The 18,907-nt window shown below is 41.2% G+C and overlaps 1 protein-coding gene across 2 annotated transcripts in view; it reads right to left on the bottom strand.

Moving 5' to 3' along the window:
• MTHFD1L (methylenetetrahydrofolate dehydrogenase (NADP+ dependent) 1 like) overlaps nucleotides 1-18,907 on the bottom strand; it is a 167,516-nt gene that overhangs the window by 114,710 nt on the left and 33,899 nt on the right. For both annotated transcript variants that reach the window (XR_012075078.1, XM_031679956.2), the window contains exons 11-17: nucleotides 16,855-17,028; nucleotides 9,408-9,544; nucleotides 7,890-7,936; nucleotides 4,970-5,077; nucleotides 4,106-4,180; nucleotides 2,740-2,842; nucleotides 272-348 (exon numbers count right to left, since the gene is read on the bottom strand). Coding sequence is in view for 1 of the 2 variants with exons in the window: in XM_031679956.2 (XP_031535816.2) it covers nucleotides 272-348; nucleotides 2,740-2,842; nucleotides 4,106-4,180; nucleotides 4,970-5,077; nucleotides 7,890-7,936; nucleotides 9,408-9,544; nucleotides 16,855-17,028 (721 nt within the window). In the remaining variant the exon portion in view is untranslated. The remainder of the gene's footprint in view (nucleotides 1-271; nucleotides 349-2,739; nucleotides 2,843-4,105; nucleotides 4,181-4,969; nucleotides 5,078-7,889; nucleotides 7,937-9,407; nucleotides 9,545-16,854; nucleotides 17,029-18,907) is intronic.

Genomic DNA, 18,907 nt, shown 5'->3' with positions numbered 1-18,907 from the left:
TAGAATTTATATTCAGGACATTCTGAGTGGCTCTCAACAGAAACACAACTAAAATCACATAGGAGAAGGATGGCAAAATAATACTAGAGACCTTCTGCCTCCTGCTCCTTTCCCAGTCTGTAGGGGGAGTGGAAATGTCACCTTGAAATGGGGGGAGGCCCACTGGCCACGGCAGGTGGAGGAATGATAAGGGGAAAGGAAGAGAACCAGCTTCTGGGTCAGCGTAAGTGCAAGTGTGGGCTGAGCGTGCCCTCGAGAGAGCGCCACCTACCTGCCGGGAATAGCCCTTCTCTGTGTTTCCCTGCCCAATGGTTATTTTTCGTAGAAATCGGTCATTTGTATCCACGACTGGAAAAGAAGAGAGAACAGATGACTTGATCAACAAGCAGGGACTGGCCACCTGGTGTGTGTCTGGCACTGTCCCGAGTGGAGAGCAAGAGACAAAGTTTGGCTTCCCTGGGCTGCTGTCCCGGGGGAGGACACAGAAGGATCAGTAGACTAGGGTCAATTTGCTGGTGGTAAGCGCCTTAAGGAAACAAAGGAGGGGCTATGACGCTTGTGTCAGGGCAGTGGTAGGGGTAGGGTGCCATCTTGACTGGGCGGTAAGGAAAGGCATTTCTAAAGCAGTGTCCCTTTTACAATGAAACCTGAGTCACAAGAAGCAGCAATTAAGTAAGTTTCTCAAAGGGTTAAACACTGAACAAACATCTGACCCAGCAATTCCACTTCCAGGTGTGTATCTAACAGAGCTGGAAGCAGGTACTGCACACCTGTGATCACTGCACCATCATTCACAATGGCCAAGAAGTGGAAACAACCAAGTGTCCACTGACAGACGAGTGGATAAACAAAATGTGGTATATATGCACAATGGAATATTATATAGTCACAAAAACGAGCTTTTGATATATGTTGCAATATGGATGGATGTCAAAAACATTATGCATAATGAAATAAACCAGATACAGTATGATTCCACTTGTATTAGGTACTTCGAATAGATACATTTATAGAGAAAGAGAGCAGAACGGTGGTTACCAAGGGCTGAGGGAAGAAGGGGAGTTACTGTTTAGTGAGTATCCAGTTTTTATTGAGGATGATGAAAAGGTCTGGGGTAGAGATAGTAGTGAAGGTGTAACCACTGCAAGCCTTGTGAATATATTTGATACCATGAATTGCACACTTACGAATGACTAAAATGATGATGCTATGTAGACGTTATCACATAAAACTTCCAAAATAAAGTAGTATTAGGGGTAAAAAAGAAGTCAACTTGATTAGAGTGGGTACAGTTTTCTTTGTTCTTTTCACTGGCTTGTTTGAATTGCACTGATTTATATTTTGTTTGTAAAACCAAATTTACAATGCCGAGAATCAAAGCCAGAAGGACAGGCTTTACTAATAATTTATAGGGCATCAAGTAACAAGCTGTCCACACTGACAGCTTAGATCCAATTTACTGAATGTACAATACGGTGCTGACAAAAATAGTGGTGGGAACTGTGTTTTGGGGACCAAAAGCACCTGAAGGAGGAAAAATCTAAATGTTTTTCTTTCACAAAGTACTAGCCGACCTGCCCAGCTTGTGCACCTCTGCTGTTCCCTGACTCACCTGCTGCCCATTTCTTTTTCTACATACAATGCTCTTTTCTCTCACAAACACACACATATGTACACTCGCATTAACGCACACCCATTCAGTCATCCAAGCAACACCCATGAAGCACACAGAAACCTTCTATATAACTCTAAGCCAGAGTATACACAGAGGAAGGAAGGCCCCTCACTGTTATCACTAGCTAGTACTTACTCCCAAGCCCAATGGTGCAGAATCAGATACAGTAAAAATACTTCCTATTCTCATGTGTAGGACACACGATCTCGAGGTGATCTTTTCACTGGAAATTCAGCTGTTTTTTATTTAGCGAAGAGAGCACAACAAGCCAAAAAAAAAAAGTTAGCAAGATCAGCTATCATCAGTGGCATGAGAAGCCCCCCCTGGGTGTCTAGAGGGGAATGTCTGGGAGATGTAAGAGAAACATAAAGATTAGACTGTGACACACAAGAAAGATACCAGAAAGTAATGCTAGGTTAGAGACACCTATTTCCTGGCCTCTAAGTGACAGAGCCAAAGACGCACGACAGAGCACTCAAGGATCCTGATCCACATTCAGTGCTTCCCTGCTGCCCCACCCGCGGGGAGGGCAGCGCAGGAGATGTGAGCAGGTGTCCCAGCAAAGAGGGCAGTCAGCGCAGGTGTCCCTACACGCGGCCTTTGAAGTGCTGGAGGGGATTCTAGTTAAGTGGCTGGAAGCACTCGACTTAGAAAAAATTCCGCACTGAAAACAGAAATTTCAAAGCTGCTTAGAGCTAGTAGTAAGAAAGGGAAAGGGAGAGATTAGGATGGCGGGGAGGGGGGGCAGCGGGACAAATAAGGGGAGACACATTTTCCCCCAAATATAGGACAAGAGGCCAGAGAAGAAAGAGACAAGAGAAAGGTCATTTTCCTCGGAAACCTGGAAGAGGTGGGGTGGACAGGACTGAGCTAAGGGAACAGCCTTTTCTCCTAAATAGGAGGCAAGGATGAGAGAAGAGGTTGGTAAGATAACAGTGACTGAAATAAATGGAGGATTTGTGCAACTCAAGCTGGGAAGAAATCACATTGTGCATTTGTGAAACTGGTGGAAAAGCTTCCGCGGGACCTCGGGCCGCCCTCCCGGTATGGTGGTCAGCACCCACCTCTCTGCCACGTGATGGTGGAGGGGTCCATGTCCAGACGGGCGAACTTCCTCACTTCCTCCTCCGTCAGAGCGCTGGGATCAGTCTTACTTATTCCTAGTTTCTAACAATAAAGAAGAATAAAATGCGATCCCTCTCCTTTCACCTTCTCCACGACTAGGAAAGCCTTTTTAAAAACTAAGCTGACCCTCGTAAATCGTGGGTTAGGCCAACTTACAAATAAATGCCAGAATCCAAACATCTGTTAAATGGAAGACATTGTCATAATAAACAAGCATCATGTTGTCTGTCAAGGCCTGAAGCTCTTAAGTCTGCTCTACGTGGTCCCCACGTGCTGTGCTCAGAAGGTCCATCTCACTGATGCTCCAACTCATTGGTTCTTCTTTTCAAATACAAATACCAGTAATTCAAGTAATGTGTATGTCTACATTTTCAAAACAAGTTATTTCTGGCGGAGGTGTACAGCTCAGTGGTAGAGCACGTGCTTAACATGCGTGAGGTCTTAGGTTCAATGCCCAGGACCTCCGTTAAAAAGCAAAAACAAGTTATTTCTAATTCCATGAGGAAAAAAACAACACATTAAAACTTTAAATGCACCTCTTTCCATAAGGGAAACATTCTAAGAAACTGGTTTTTAATGAAGAAGCATAAGAAAGGAAGCTGGGAAATGGAAACTATACACATTGGAGATGCTGAGGACACTACGCTGTGCGCTTTTCTCAACAAACAGTGCTTGGTTCAGTAAGAAGGAAGGGGATGGATTTCTTAAGCCAATTCTCACCAACCAGTGGCTGTGAATTATACCATTAAAGTCATTTTTTAATCTCTAAAAAAGAGCATGAGGAAATCTATGTGATGAGTAGGGCATTAAGTAGCAAATAGCACTAGAAAATGGTAACCTGGATAAGGATTAAGAGCACATCCACAAGTACAGTCTTAGTATTTTGCTGCAACAAAAACTGAAATAGATGAATTGTCAAAGGCTCTATCTTTTTTCCTAGAAAGACAAGAAATGTGAAAGAGAAAGACTGCTGGCAATCCTCACTTGCTAGTTGACTAGGGTACTCGAGACCAGCGAAGTGGTCCTCTCATTTTACAGATGAGGAACCTGACATCTACAAAAGTGAACTAATGTGTCCACCTGCTGTTTGGTGCAGGATCCAGGCCTCAAGCATCTACTTCTGTGCAATCTCTGCTGTCCTGTTCTGTCTCTTCAGAGTCTAATATCCACATCCCCTCACCAAAAGAAAGAAAGAAAGATCTGGAAACCAAAATCAAATCAAGTTCAAAATTCCTGGCTTCACCAATTTTTCTGATTTGTTTCTAGGATATTTTCTTTTTAAAGAACCACTAACTGGAAACTTACTTTCAGCCGAGCAAGTTGGATTTTTGAAAATTCTCGAACACCATTCACTGAAGGAACTAGTCGATTATACAGAGCCTAAAAATGCAAAACAAAAACAAAAACCCCACAAAAGCTTAAGGGCCAACTATGAACTTGGACGATTTATACAATATGACAAAGTTCATTACATTTATAACCAAACTGTTTGGATTACAGATCCTATTAAAATTCTTGGCTAATGTAAACAATTTAGACTTAAGTTCTGTCATTTTAATAAATCTGACTAGATCTGAAACAATGCACATTGTAAAGAGTTTGCATGAAAATATATTCCTTGATCTACAGCCTTATAACTATCAAGTTAAAATTTATCTCTTTATCTGGCTTCAAAAACTCACTAGGGAGTTAGTTTAACTGGAGGAAGTTTGGAGCCTTATAAAACGTACCAGAAATAACCACTTTTATCCACATCCTATGTCTATGAGGAATTAGCACCTGGGAGTCTGTCCTCTTCAGGTATGTGATTTACCTCTCAGACTGCATGCACCTGAAGCCCAAAAAAGGAGCCTGATCTGTTTAACAGCACATCTAGGGTAGTTGCATGTCACGTTAAGAGTCTTAAAAAGATACCCCTCTAACCCCCTATTCTAGACCAGAGATTAGACCTACAGGCAGAATGAAGAGAACTGGTCTACCAACTACCTTTCAAGCTAAAGGCTCATCTTGAAGACTATTTGGCTTAAATTAGCATAAGTCTCCCAACGACGTGGCAGTGGTCATAAACCCATTTGAGAATGTGACCAAAGTATGGATCCTCTCCTTAAGAACTAAGGACATATCCCAGGATAAGATGCCCCAAAATGGCCAACAAGGAGCCTTTCTCACCTTATCTGTTTGAGTGTTTTCATGCAAAATCCTTGTGTCAATCGCAGCGGCCAGCAAGTTATTGGCAGCGGTGATGGCATGGATGTCCCCAGTCAGGTGAAGGTTGAACTGGAAATGAAATGAAAACAGCATTCTACTTGTTTCAAACAACCATTGCAGTATTCAAAGACTTTTTGAATAAATAAAATGCTACACAAATTACACATCCTTAAAGGGACTTAGGGCCATAAAACAGCCTAAATTAGAACCTCGATGTTAGGGTCTTCCACTTGACAGCAAAGAACCCTCAAACAGATGTTCTATGGCAGAGACTTCCTTTCCCAGGTTAAGAGCAAAACAATTCTGATGGACTTAATGACTGATTTGCTTATTTTGGTGTTCTTATTTTCATTTACTTGTACTGTTTTATAATTAAGAAAACAGTACCATATCAAATTTACTTTGGAATAAGGCAGGAATAAAATAAACAGTAGATACACAAATAAAAACAGTAATATAAAATATGAGAGCCTGAGAAATAGGAGCAATGTATCACCCCCACGACTCTACATTTCTGTTATTTTCCTTCTAATCTTCGTGCACACATTATTATTTGCAGAATCAGCATACTTGTACCTTAACTTACAAAAAAAACTTACTATGTAATAATCTCATTTGTGTATAGTTACAGTTCACAGGGGCTGTATAATTATGCAGATGTTTTAAAGAAATTTTTTAGTCTCCTTTGTCTCGATATTTAAGTTGCTTCCAAATTTTCACTTTTGCAAAGAAGGCTACGACAGCTATTTTAAAAAAATCAGTCTCTAGGAAGCAATACATTTTGAGCAATGTGGTTATCAGATTAAAGGATCTTGGTAATATCACCAAATTCCTTTTTGAAAGGGTTGTAATACTACCCACAAAATGTTAGTAGACCAGTTAGTTCAGAAACAAAGCAAACTTGAGACTAAAAAAAAGTTAATTTAATAGTTGAAAAAGTAGTGTTCTATCTTAAGCTGCATTTCTTTAATTTCTTAGGTTAACCATTTATATTTTCTTGTTAAAATCTTATTTTACAACATAAAATATATGATCACTAGAAAATAGGGCAAACTGCATGTTTGTCATTTTAAATATTGAGATCATAACACTACAATTGTTTACACCTTAGATTTTACCCTTAACGTTAATATCACTAGCACTTTTACATCATTAAATAATCCTCAAACTGTAGTTACTTTGATATCCTATTATTAAACATTTAAGCATTTTCCCCCATTTTTTAATGCTATAAGCTATGTGAAATTTTTTTTCATTTTTTTAAGATTCTAATACCCATGATATCATTTATTTCTCTGTCTCTACTTTTTAAAATAATGACTAGACTTATGACTGATAACACTACACTGAACATATCATAGACAGAGAGAATACTGACAAATTTCTAGGCACTTAATACAATTTCTGAAATAGATAAATGGTTTTTATCTTTGCACACACAGCCAAATTTTCCTTAGGATAAACTAAAAATATACTTATTTGCAACAAAGGGTATGAATGGTTTTAAGGCACTTGATATTTATTTCTAACTCCCCTTCAGAGAAGTTTTACCAACATACACTTCCCAGTAGTGTATAAACTGTATTTCAGTCTCTCTTTGTCAAAATTTGGTATTATTACCATTTAAAAAAAACTCCAAGTCTGTCAGTTTGACAAATGGTGGTTTTAATGTGGATTAATTTGATTACTAGTAAAAATAAACATTTATCTGTTGGTTAATATTTCTTTTCTGATGTTTCTGTTGAATCCTTTGCCCATTTTACAATTGAGAGTTTCTCTTTCCAGCTGTCTTTGTGATATCCACTTGGATGTTCATGGGCCCCAAACAGGACTCTCTTCTTCAGACCATCACTACCCTCTCAGCCTCAGTCTTACACCCATTACTCACTCGCTCCTCCATTTCAATACATGATTCTATATAGTTGCTCAGCCCCGTATCCTGCACGTCATCCTCGAGTCCTCCCCCCATCTCACCCCCCATATCAACGGCTAATTAACATCAGCAAGCAAGTCTTATATTCATGGTCATCCTTTTTCCCGTCCTCACTGCTACCATCCTTGGCTAAGCCATCATCGGCTTTCCCCTGAGCTACTTATAGTCTCCTTGCTAGACTCCTAGTGCCCACTCTGGGCCCCCATCAATCTGTCCTCTGCACAGAAGCCAGAGTGGTTTTTATAAAACCCAATTTGCATCATGTTATTCCCTTGTCCAGATCTCTTCAATGGCTGACCATGATACTTCACATCATATCCAGCCTCTTGGCTGTGCACTTCAATGCCTCCAAGAGCTAGCCTCATTTCTCTACCTCATCTCTCCCTGCTCCCACTGGCTCATGCTGGTGCACCCTCCGGGCACCATGGAAACCATGGATGTGGAACCGGTGGATGCAGACAGCCAACTGTATCTGATTCCAGAGTCTCAACTCACGGAAGTGATGAGTCCAAGCCTTCCTGAATCTGGCAGTGTAACAGAAGATCAACAGAGATACAGGTCTGCATCTTCTTATCCAGAACCCCTGAGATGGGTTTTGGGATTCAGAATTTTTTGAACTTTAGAAAGGCAGTGTGATGTACACATAATTTCTTTACAAAACATTCCAAGCAGGGTCCACGGCAGCATCCATTAATAAAATACAATATTTCTGCAGCAAAATATATGAATATTCACACCAAGTGGCACAGACAAAATCTATAAGTAGCTCATAATAGTAAATGTCAGGTTTGGCCACCAAATGAGTCATGCAAACCTTTCTGGTTTCCAGGGTTTTTAGGGCTTTGGGATTGAAGATAAAGTCCTGTGGACTTGTATTTACAGGAGCACAGAAAAAGTTTCAGGGGAGAAAAAGAGTGAGCCATAACACGTGTCTCTTTGAAATCGTACCTCTTCCATAGGGATGACCTGGGCATATCCGCCACCAGCAGCTCCTCCTAAACAAGAAAGCAGGTACCATTTGAAATGAGTTGCCAAGTATGGCTACACAGGAGCCCCAGGGACACAGGGACACACCTCCAGGAACCCAAGAGGGAGGCATGTGCCTGTCAAGATGTCATAACAACAGGCAGTGAAAAACATTACCTGCCTGTCAAAGCGGAACAGAAGGGACAAAGAGTTCACACTATGTCCCACTGTGTAACTTAAGGACTTTGCTTCTTTGTTTACAAAAAAAAAAAAAAAAAGAGAGAGAGTAAAAATAATACAGCAAATGTCATTACAGCAAACATGAGAGTATTTCATTAATTTAGTATTAGATCTATGTGGCTATGCTTCACCTAAAGTGCACGTCCATTTAAGGACCAAAAAACTTTGCTAAGTAAAATCTACCTTATAAACTCAGACAAACACACCACAAACTTCTCTCAGTGTATTTTAGATAATGGTATATATGATTTGTCCTGGTGCTCATCCCTCAAAATAGTGAAGTTATTACATTAAAAAGGCTTCTCTTTCCTCAATTTCCTCAATTTCCTTTAATGAGACCTTCCATGTCCATATCATTTTACATTTTACCCTGTTTTTATATGCTATCTCATTTGGTCCTCACAACACACTGGTAAGCCTGGTACTGTAAGCCTTTTTGCACTTTGACAGATGCAACTCAGAGAGGTTATGACGGGCTAAAGGTCACACAGCGGTAAGAGTCACAGCCACAAGTAAAGCCTCAGCCTTCTTGTCTAAGACTAGTTCATGGCACTACATAATGTATGACATGCTGAGAGTACTTAAAGTTAGGAGTTATTAATATCTGTGACAGTAATACAAACGTAATACTGATAAAAACCACAAAGTACAGAACAAGCAGTAAATGCGGCAATGACTGCCATTATAAAGTGAGCTGGAGAATGATTCATGATAAATCAATGAAGACTAGTGAATGTCGAGGTGCCAGATATCAGCCCAACCACAGCCAAAGAGGAATTTCATCCCATCTCCCCGTCCAGGGCCAGTTTCCGGAGCCCCTCAGGCCCCACACAGCAACTCTGAAGAGATGAACTATTTGGATGGAAAGACCTTTTACTTTGGCTGCAATGATAAAACACCAGTGTGAATGGCAGAGTTTCAAAACAGCTCAGCAGAGGAGGTACTAACGAAATGGAAGGCGTCGGCTCAAGGCTGGAGTCCTGAGTGAGAGCCCGCCCACTGCTCATCGGAACCCAGGGAACAGGCTTCCTGCAGGGGCTCCACTGACACCCGCCACGTCAGCTCTCTCTGCGGGAGGATCAACCCCGGGGCAACCATCACTGAATGTGCGGGGTCAGGGGTGGGGGGCGCATGTAGGTATGAAATGTGCCCGCTCCTCTGATGAGTTTTAATTCCACATTCACTGGTCGTGCTCTCTTAAAACTTTCCTCCCCTTCTAAATTTTACTCCAAAAACTACACTAACTGCTAAATAAAGTACCTTTAACTCCAAAAGTCGGTCCTTGAGAAGGCTGCCTCAGACAGGCAAAGGAGTTGATGTTCAGGTGTGCTGTCAGCGCTTGGACAAGCCCAATCGTAACTGTACTTTTCCCTTCTCCAAGAGGGGTGGGTGTGATCCTGATTTGCGGAAGAAAAAAAAAGTAAATTTAATAATATTTTCTCGACAACCTACACAAAATCAATCAATGGGTACAAGAACCAAATTGGAGGAGAGAGGCAGAGACCAGACCACTCCAAAATTCACTGCATCCTTCAATGTTCTTGGACTCTTATGGTCTATGAACAACTCACAGGCTATGGTTAAGCTAAAGTCAAGATATAAACACATTTATCCAGCAGTAGTGCCATAACATGATCAACTTCAAAAAATTATCCACCAAAATGATTTAAATAATTAAACTGATGTCATTTCTTGCTGATGGATAATTTGGCTTCTGTTCTTCCAGGGCCATTTACTGGGTGCGTTATGTGCACCAGGCGTAAGTCAATGGTCCATGAGATGTGAGGGATGGCTGGACTCCCTTATTAGAAGGATTCCTAATGTCCTCATTCATCCATCTCCTTCTAGATATCAGAGTGCAAGCCCCTCTTTGTTTGAACAAAAATTGTGCTAGAGGCTCATTACCTCCTGGGCAACCTATTCATTTCCTGATAACTTTTACAGCTAGAAAGTTCTTTGTCCTCAAGAGATCTCTGCATTCTTACAGCCTCCTACAGACACGCTAAGCCTAACCCCTTCCAATATGACAGCCCCCCAAATATCTGGAAGAAGTAAGTCCACAGCAACTCTGAGCACACTAAGGAGGTCACCTCTGCTCTGGGGGCTCATTGTTGGGCACATACCCTACAAAACCAAGCATCTCACCTTCACAGCATCATAGTATTAAGTAATGGGACAGGTGTGTATTCTATTTCCAAGTAAGGACCCATGAAATTCTCCCTTAGCGTATTCTAACCGTTGTTACAAGTTTCAGAAACTCATTTTGTCTTCCAGCTTGGTCTTCTATGGGTTAGATGATGTGAGCCAAGCTATAGGATACTCAACCCCCAAAAAACTGATGAGAGTTTTCTGAACCGCTAAACCCAGCGAGGTAACCACAAAGACGTAACGCAACTATCTGACCACCACAGCAACACAATCAATCATTCTTTCAGCAAATATTTATTAAGTACCACTACATCTGGGTTACTAGGCCCCAGGGACACAATGATGACCACATAGACACCATTGCTGACCTCAGAGTCATAGCTGACGGGAGATACGGAGAGAGAAACCAGCAATTACAACACAAAGACAGGAAATAGGGCAAGTAGATTGTACTATGAGAGCACATGGAAGGATGATCTAATTAGTTTGGGGACATCAGGGAAGGCTCCCTGGAGGAAGTAACATCTAAGCTGACAGGTAACAAATGAATAGGTGTTAGCCAAATAAGAGTGTGGGTCCAGGTTAGTTCAGTTGCTAGGTTCTGTACTTTATATTTATTGGGTTAGTTTTTCTCTTCATTTGATAGATGGGGACACTGAGGCACAGGGATTTTTAAATAACTTGCCCAAGGCCACACAATTAGGCAATTAGAGCCGGAAGTCAAACCTAGGCAAGTCATCTGCCTTGACTAGGTTATTTTTACTTTATTTTTGGCGGGGGGGTGGTAATTAGGTATTTATTTATATGGAGGTGCTGCAGATTGAACCCAGGACCACATGCAGGCCAAGCATGTGATCTATCACTGAGCTATACCCTCCCTCCTCCACCCGGTTATTCTTATGGATGGAAATTGTAAATGAAAATGGACAATTTAAAGCATGGGAATGGGTAAGATCAGTCAGTGAGGGTGAATAGAGTAACAAAAAGGGATGAAGACAAGAACTGTTAAGAACATCGTCTCTTAGGGAATAGTCAGAAGCAGCGAGCAAAAGGAAACTAATAGGAGCAGCATAAAGTTAGAGGAGGAAGAGCTGTGACAGGGCAGTCTCTGAAGGGAACCAGGGAGGTGTTCACAGAGTCAAATGCCCAGGAGGTGTGCAGCTGGGCAAGGATTGAGAAGTGGTCACTGGATTTAGCAACAAGGAGGTTACCGGGAGGGAGCTGGTGAGTTTCTGAGTGAAGTACACCTCCAAGGAAAAGCCACAGGCATCACAATCTGATGTAAAGAAAATGCAGATCAAACACAGGGTAGATTAAGTACTGCACTGGCATTCACTGCTTGCAAAAGAATAGGGGCTCTTCTTAAGCGTGTCATATGAAGGATTCCACTTGCATCCCCAAGGATATGCTCACATCGCGGCTGGAGAGAGCCAAAAGCAGACACGCCCAGAGATGACCTCCCGAAAACTTCAGCTAACCATCCAACTCTTAATTAGAAACACAGGACTGCTTAGCGTTCTGCCAACTAATACAATTCAGGAAAATCGGAAAGTAGGAAGTATTTACTGGGAGCAATCAAACGAGAGCTGCAATAAAAATGTTATTTCACCTCATTCCTACATTTGGCATCAGAACTTGGCTTAATTGTTATCCCAGCATCTTTAGCCCAGATTCCAAATTATAAAGTTGACTTAGGAAAGAATAAGCACCATGTTAATCTAATTTCTTTTTCTACAAAAACTCGGAGTTTATGGAGATGGGGCTGTGATTTTTTTATTCATTATCTTCCTCAGCTTTGAGCAGATTTACCTGCTCTCTCCGATTTCCCACAGCCTCGTGATGTGCTTATTAACTAACTTCTCAGAGGGCACTGTTACTATAAGCTTGCTGAAACTAAGGACTGTTCCCATTGCGTTTCTGTCACCTGTCCAGGCACAGATGAGCAAAAAACCGTAGGAAAAGGAATGACATCTTTTCTAAGACAAATGTTATTGTCAACTACAGCAAAAATGTATTGGAGTACTCTATGACAATTTGGACATATATTAAAAGAAGCTCGCCACTTACTTAGAGGTCAAAGAGACGGCTTATGCAAAGAGAAGTCATAATCTAGTCAAAATCTAGAACCCCATCGGACATTATTATTGCCATCAGCCATGGGTCTAGTCGTGAACTCCAAAACTCTGTGCTCAAACAGCATATGAATATATATCACTCATCCCAGGCATCTGCAGGATTTGGGAAGCTTTTTTAAAGTCTTTTTAACCTAACAGTAAAAGTGGGTAACTTTGGTCCATTTTGTTGTTTCCCATCATACTCGACCGAGGCAAATAGTTCAAAGGTCCTGACTCTTCTAAATACCTTTGTTTTTTCTACTCTGCAAGCAGTGCAAATAGAAGAATTCACAGGTATTTATTTAGTTACTCTGGGTAGAAAATCAAAATCTTATAAAAGTCAGTAAGTTGTTTTTACACTGACGAAAACAGTTTGAAACAGTAAAAACTATAAATGAATAAATAAAAATCAAATCAAATCAGGTACTTGGCACTCTACAGAAAAAAAATAGTGATGTCCATAATTAATTTTACTTTAATGTGAAACTCAAGTCTATTCACAGACTTTGAATTTGGGTTTCTTTTTCAGCTGTGCAGTCCAAGTGATTCAGAGAAATTCTAAAAACTTCCGCGTAGAAATCAATAAAGGGCCGGAGATGGAGGGCCGTTCTGCATAGACTCTCAGTGCCCCGCAGCTGCACTCCGAGTCAAGTTCTCAAACAAATTCCTTTTCATTAGTGTAACTGGGAAAATATGTAAAACTCAAGAGCCCCTAAGATTCTCTTGGCATATTTCCCTGAACAATTCCCAATACTTTTCATTTTGTCAGGCAGAGCAAATAAAGTGATGTGTAGGTGTAAATACCACGGGATGTGTAGCTGATGAAATACAGATGATTCTGATGGAGTAAGAAATTGTAAAGTTTGAAGAATAGCTTTTTAAAACGAATTAATCTGTTCTGCATTTGGGTTATTACTAGTAGTTTTTTTAATCTCATGGTTTTATATTTTAATCCCACTGCTGACATATTTAAATCACACGTATCCATAAATTCAAATGTACAATAACAAATACGTTGCTATTTAGGTTTATTGAAAAATTACTTGGGTATTTGAATTCTTGTAAAGCGTGAGAAAAGACTTATGTTCAGAGATAAAAGCAGAACACAAAATGGTATTTATGGCGTGATCTCAATGTGTAAAATGGACGGATGCAGAGAGAAAATCTTAGAAGGAAATATAAAAAGTTTTAATACTTGGGAGTAATGAGAGATTTAGTTTTCTCCCTCTGGAGGGGTAATTTATATTTGCAAAGAAGTTGCAGTTGTGCGTTTAATAGCTTGATAATATCACTTCTCCATAAGTGACCTGACCAAAATTCAAGGTGATTTTATTTCAAATCCGAAGTTTTCATTTTAGATTATAAGTAAAATGGTCTTGCTGTTTTAAACTGACCTCAAACATCCAGCTATTAAAAGACTAGATAACAAAGGCAGTTTACACGGTTAAAAGAGTAAAGTTTGTTGTGTTGGCAAGGGGAGATATCCCTCTCTTATAGAGTCCAGTGTGGTATATATTTTCTACGAGCCTGCGAGTTGTAAGACAGATGCACATATATCTCAAAATCCTACCTTCACAACTTCTTTTTTAATCCAGTTGAAAGGAACACAATTTAACTTTTCTTCCTTCATAGGTCTTCACTGTGTAACGGAATTTATACCACAATTTCAGAAGAAAAAAAAACAACCCGAACTGTTGATCTATTGGGGTTAAATCTGTATTTGAGAATTCAAGTTTAATTTTCATTTCTATAGCCAACATGGCAGTGGCTTCTTCAGCCCAGTTAAACATCTAAATGCTCGCAGAAACGGTACCGAGAGATGTTTCGCTGGGTACAGACCTGTGGTGACAATTCCAGGCAGCCAGGCTGGTGGTCACTCTCCAGCATGTGGCTGGAGGCCAGGCCTTGATGGTGTGACTGCAAGTTAGGAATCTAATAACAATACTGTCAGAGACATTATCAATTCTGGGTTCCCAGCTAAGGGCAGGGCCATGTCTAGATCTGTGCTTTTGTCTCCAATATCGACAAACCCAAAACAAAGTAAGTCACAGCCGTTTCATATCCAAAATGGCCACACGATTCTCCCTTCCTAATCCCGAGATCACATCCCCCTGGGTTTTCCTAAATCCTCCTACCTCACCCAGGGTGGGAAAACCAGCACACCCACCTAGCAAGTCTACTTAAAGCCCAGAAGAAGGGAAGTCAATCTGTGGCTAAGATGCTAAACTTCCTTTGAAGCCCTTAATGTCCAAGAGCTAATTTATTCATTGCAAACAAACGTTTATCAAGCAACATTTGCTCTAGAAAAGCAACACTACTAGCTGTTTGCTCCAAACTCTGGGACCCAGGAGTACCCCCCCACCCCAGCCAGCCAGTTGCTTTCACAGATCTGGCCCAGAGGGTGCCTCAGGTGGGGCCAACATCTCCCCTCAGCAAAGAGGTTTCCTGTTCCTCGGTTACAGGACATCAGGGTTGGGGTCCTAGGCTGGAAAGGGTCCCATTAGGATTGGGAATCCCGCTGCATGAGCCTGGAAACCTCAGGGAAGTTAAGCCACAGGCAACCTAGGTGCTGCAGCAAGGTATGAATTCCTTAAAGCCACAGCCACTGAGTGACTCCAGCTGCCCATTCCTCTTACAAAACAGTAGGAGAGGGAGACGGAGAAAGAGGAGGGAGAGAGGGGGAGGGGAAAGGAAGACGGGGAAGAGATTTGAGGAAATTATTATACCATTAAAGAGGTGATACTATGGATGATATCTTGCTTGTAGTTTTATCTTTATTTGTAGGTTTAAAAAACTGAATTCATCTCTAGGGATTTTTCCTAAGGAGATCACTGGATAAAGGCACAAATATGAACATCTAAGGTCATTAATTTCAGCGCTGTTTATAATGGCCAAAAATGGGAAATAATTCAAGTGCCCATCAATAGAGAATTGGTTAGATAAATTGTAGGACATCTCTCTACCATATTTTCAAAACTTTTTTCTGCCTTGATACACCTGAAGAATTAGAAACATGTTATACTATCAATGGCTGAGCCACAGACATGCTTCTCGGTGCTGGGAAGGTGTATAAAATGAAAGCCACCCTCACCCAAGGCATTTTTACCACCCCCCTCACCCCCAAGCCCCATCCCCCAGCACACTGAAGAATCTGGGATGTGAGCAGTGGATTGTTATGCAGTCATGCAAAAATGATCACATGGCTCTACCCTGACTCACAGGGAGCTAGGTAAACAATGTATTGTTAATAATCAAGTTGCTTACAGAATGGCATGTGTAAGATGATCTCATTTATGACAGACTGTATCTCTGTCAAGAGGGTCTCAAATGTTAGCAGCCGCTTCTACTTTCTTGTTTCTACTTTCTGTATTTTTGGAATAGTCTTACTCGTATGCATGATTTGTACAACCCGAAAAAGAAATAAAGCACTTACATGAATAATTAGATATGTAAAAACAGAGTTAACTGAGTCAAGTCCAGTTTTAAAAACTGTCTCTGCCTGTTAACAACAGGATTTTATGCCTCAAGCCCTGGCCAATATATCATTAGTAAGTCAATGCAATGACATTTCAAGACAACAAAGGAATTTATATGGTCTCCTGATGTTCCCTTAGGTCACATTAAATAAATATCTGAAATCCCTTGTTTTCTATCGTTTTTCAGCTGGTGAATGTATTTCTTTTTTTAAAAAGACGCAAAATAAAACCAACATTCCTTTTCAAGAAAACTGGGCATTTGCCTTTTGTAAAATGAGCAGCGCAAATGAAAATGGCCCGATGTTAATTCTGAAATGCAAGAAAGGAGAAAAGAAATCATGAGTTTTATAACACAAATTTATAAATATTAAGGATGTTAACTGAAAAACCTAAGTCTCACACAACTATCTGTTCATTTCCCAATGTTATTTCCAAGTAGAACGCAGAAAAACACCCTGCTCAGTTCAAAATATTTTACTTTCAATTCTTATTTTGATTTTTATCATGAAAAACGAAATGAAAAATCTAAGGCGGAACCAGAGTGATCAAAACCTAGCATGAGAAACAAAAAGCAAAGTCCTGGATTAGGAACTCATTACACTTATGTTCTGCGGAGGAGACTCATTTGTTTGGCACTGAAAATAAAAACTTACCTCATATCAAATGAAGGAATGCCAAGTGAGACAGACAAAATAATGTTAAGTTGGAGAATAGGGTGGATTTGAGGGGTGTGGCGACTGATAAAAATAGGGAATTTAGGGAAGAGAGTTCTATAAACATGTCTTCTTAGTAAATAAAATAGGTTTTAAAAGCAGTCTTGCGGGGAGGTATAGCTCAGTTGTAGAGCACGTGCTTAGCACAGGTCCTGAGTTCAATCCCCAGTACCTCCATTAAAAAAAAAATCTAATTACCACCCCCACAAATAAATAAGTAAATAAAAGATACCCTTAAAAAAAAAAGTTGTCTTACCCAGCAACTAAGACGTATTTTCCATCTGCTTGATCCTTTAACCTTTCCAGCAGGGACAAACGTACTTTGGCTTTGCTTTTGCCATAGATTTCAATTTCATCTGCAAGCAATCCTATCTCCTTGGCAAGGATATCCACAGCCTTTGGAGTCTGTGCTCTTGAAATCTCAATATCACTGGGTGGGGGAAAACATAAGAAGTAAGAGGGTCCTCTCAGCTTAGGTGGTCGCCACTAGAGTAGAAAACAGCCATGCACCATGCCAACAATTAAATCAAATGGCTTTGTGGTCCTTTCTCCCAAGCAGGATTAAGCACAACTGCTAACAATTAAAGTGCAAGAGAAAACGATACATTGCTTTTGAGAAGCCACTCTTAAAAACTCATAAAAACCCTAGAATTCTGCCCGGCTACATGTACATGGATAACACCAATGCATTCGGAGAGGAGATGGTGCATTAATTACAATGTGCCCAAAGGCCCCCCACAAAGGTAACTCCATGACAGAGCACAGCGCCTTCTACGGGTCATCGCCGAACTCGCTGACCAGGAACAGAGGGGTTATTGCATAATGCTCTCTTAGTGGGCTAGCCACGTGTCTCTTGGCGATTCAAAACTGTGGAAATGCTATTTTGTTCTATCTGCATCCATACTTCCCTCTCTCTTTCCTAGTTCAAGTCCAAAATCATATTTCAGTAATTACATAACTGTCGGTAAATGGAGCTAGTGCCCGAAGCTCAACTTCAGACACAGGAAATTTTAGGAACGCCAGAGGGTCGCTGGGCAAACAATCGAACTATTCTATTTTACTGGCAAGATGCACACACCGTCGCTCATCTTACAGGAGTGCTATGAAAATCAGCATGTGCTGAGCGTCCCAGAGAGTCTTTTGGGGCTCCTGAGCTCAGCTGCTTCTTTTACTGGGGGTTCAGCCCATCCATCAGTCTAAGACTCGGTCTTGAGGGCTGACAACTGATAAGAAAGCAGTTTCCTGACTCACCATGGAGCCCTCAGTTGGGGACACAGCAGTCTCCACTAGCAGGCAGCCCCCTGCTCTGACTTTTTTTTTCTGTTGCTACTGCTGACAATTTCCTCATACTACCTTCTCTTCTCCTCCATGACCCCACGGAGCTGATCTGGGTGCAGGAGGTAACAGGGATCCTACCGCTAATGCTGCCTTGGCCACAGCACACTACAGTGGGAGAGGGAGGATGTGGGCAGGGCTCTGTGCTTGCAGCCAGGTCATCCCTTCCCCAGGTCCGCCTGCATTTGCCTTTCTGGTTCTCCTCCCTCCTTCACTGTCCAGGCTCCTATTTCATTTTGCCTTCCTGGCTATACCTTTTTTTTCTATTTCCCTCCTCCTACAATCTCCTAAACTGAAGAGCCTACTCTTGGAAAACCTCCAAGGTTTTCTCTTCACTAGCTGAAGAGTGATAGTGACTTTTCGAGTGATTTATGAACTACTGGGCCTGCCTTTCTCTCCCCAGTGGCTCTAGAAGTCAAATTTGGTTAAGCAATTTAAGGACTTTCCCCCTCCCTGCCAGCGGAATTTATTTTGATTTGTACAAAGACTTGGGTACACCATTTGGCAGAGTCCAGCTCAATCTTTTAAATCTCTATGTAAGTAGAGTTTACTCATTTACTTTTAAAAATAGAAGGTCCTATAACAACGTAAGTAACTTCAAAAAATATTTTATGAAACAGATTGCACAACTACAGGGATGACATTACAAAGACATTCCTTGGAATTTATGTATTAATGAACACAGAAGATGACTAAGATGTTTAGTCTATTTGTGAGCTGAAAACATAGCCTGGAGGGTGTCACCAGCCTGGTGGGTATAACTGAACCACAGTGTTCAGCGATGGCCCAAGGAAACAGAGGTCAATTCTGAAAAGCAACTGGTTATCAGGTGAAAAATTAGTTGATTCCCGGAGGTGTTATCTCCTACACTGCGTAGAAGTGTATTCCTTGCTGGCAAACAGCATCACCTGGGTAAGCCCTGGCCTTATGCACACCCTGCAGGAAGGAGGTCGGGCCAATTCACTGGAGGAGGG

The sequence above is a fragment of the Vicugna pacos genome, chromosome 8 (genome assembly GCF_048564905.1).
Source record: "Vicugna pacos chromosome 8, VicPac4, whole genome shotgun sequence".
Lineage (NCBI taxonomy): Eukaryota > Metazoa > Chordata > Mammalia > Artiodactyla > Camelidae > Vicugna > Vicugna pacos.
The sequence above is the reverse complement of the archived record's forward strand: the minus strand, read 5'-3'. Positions and strand labels throughout refer to the sequence as shown.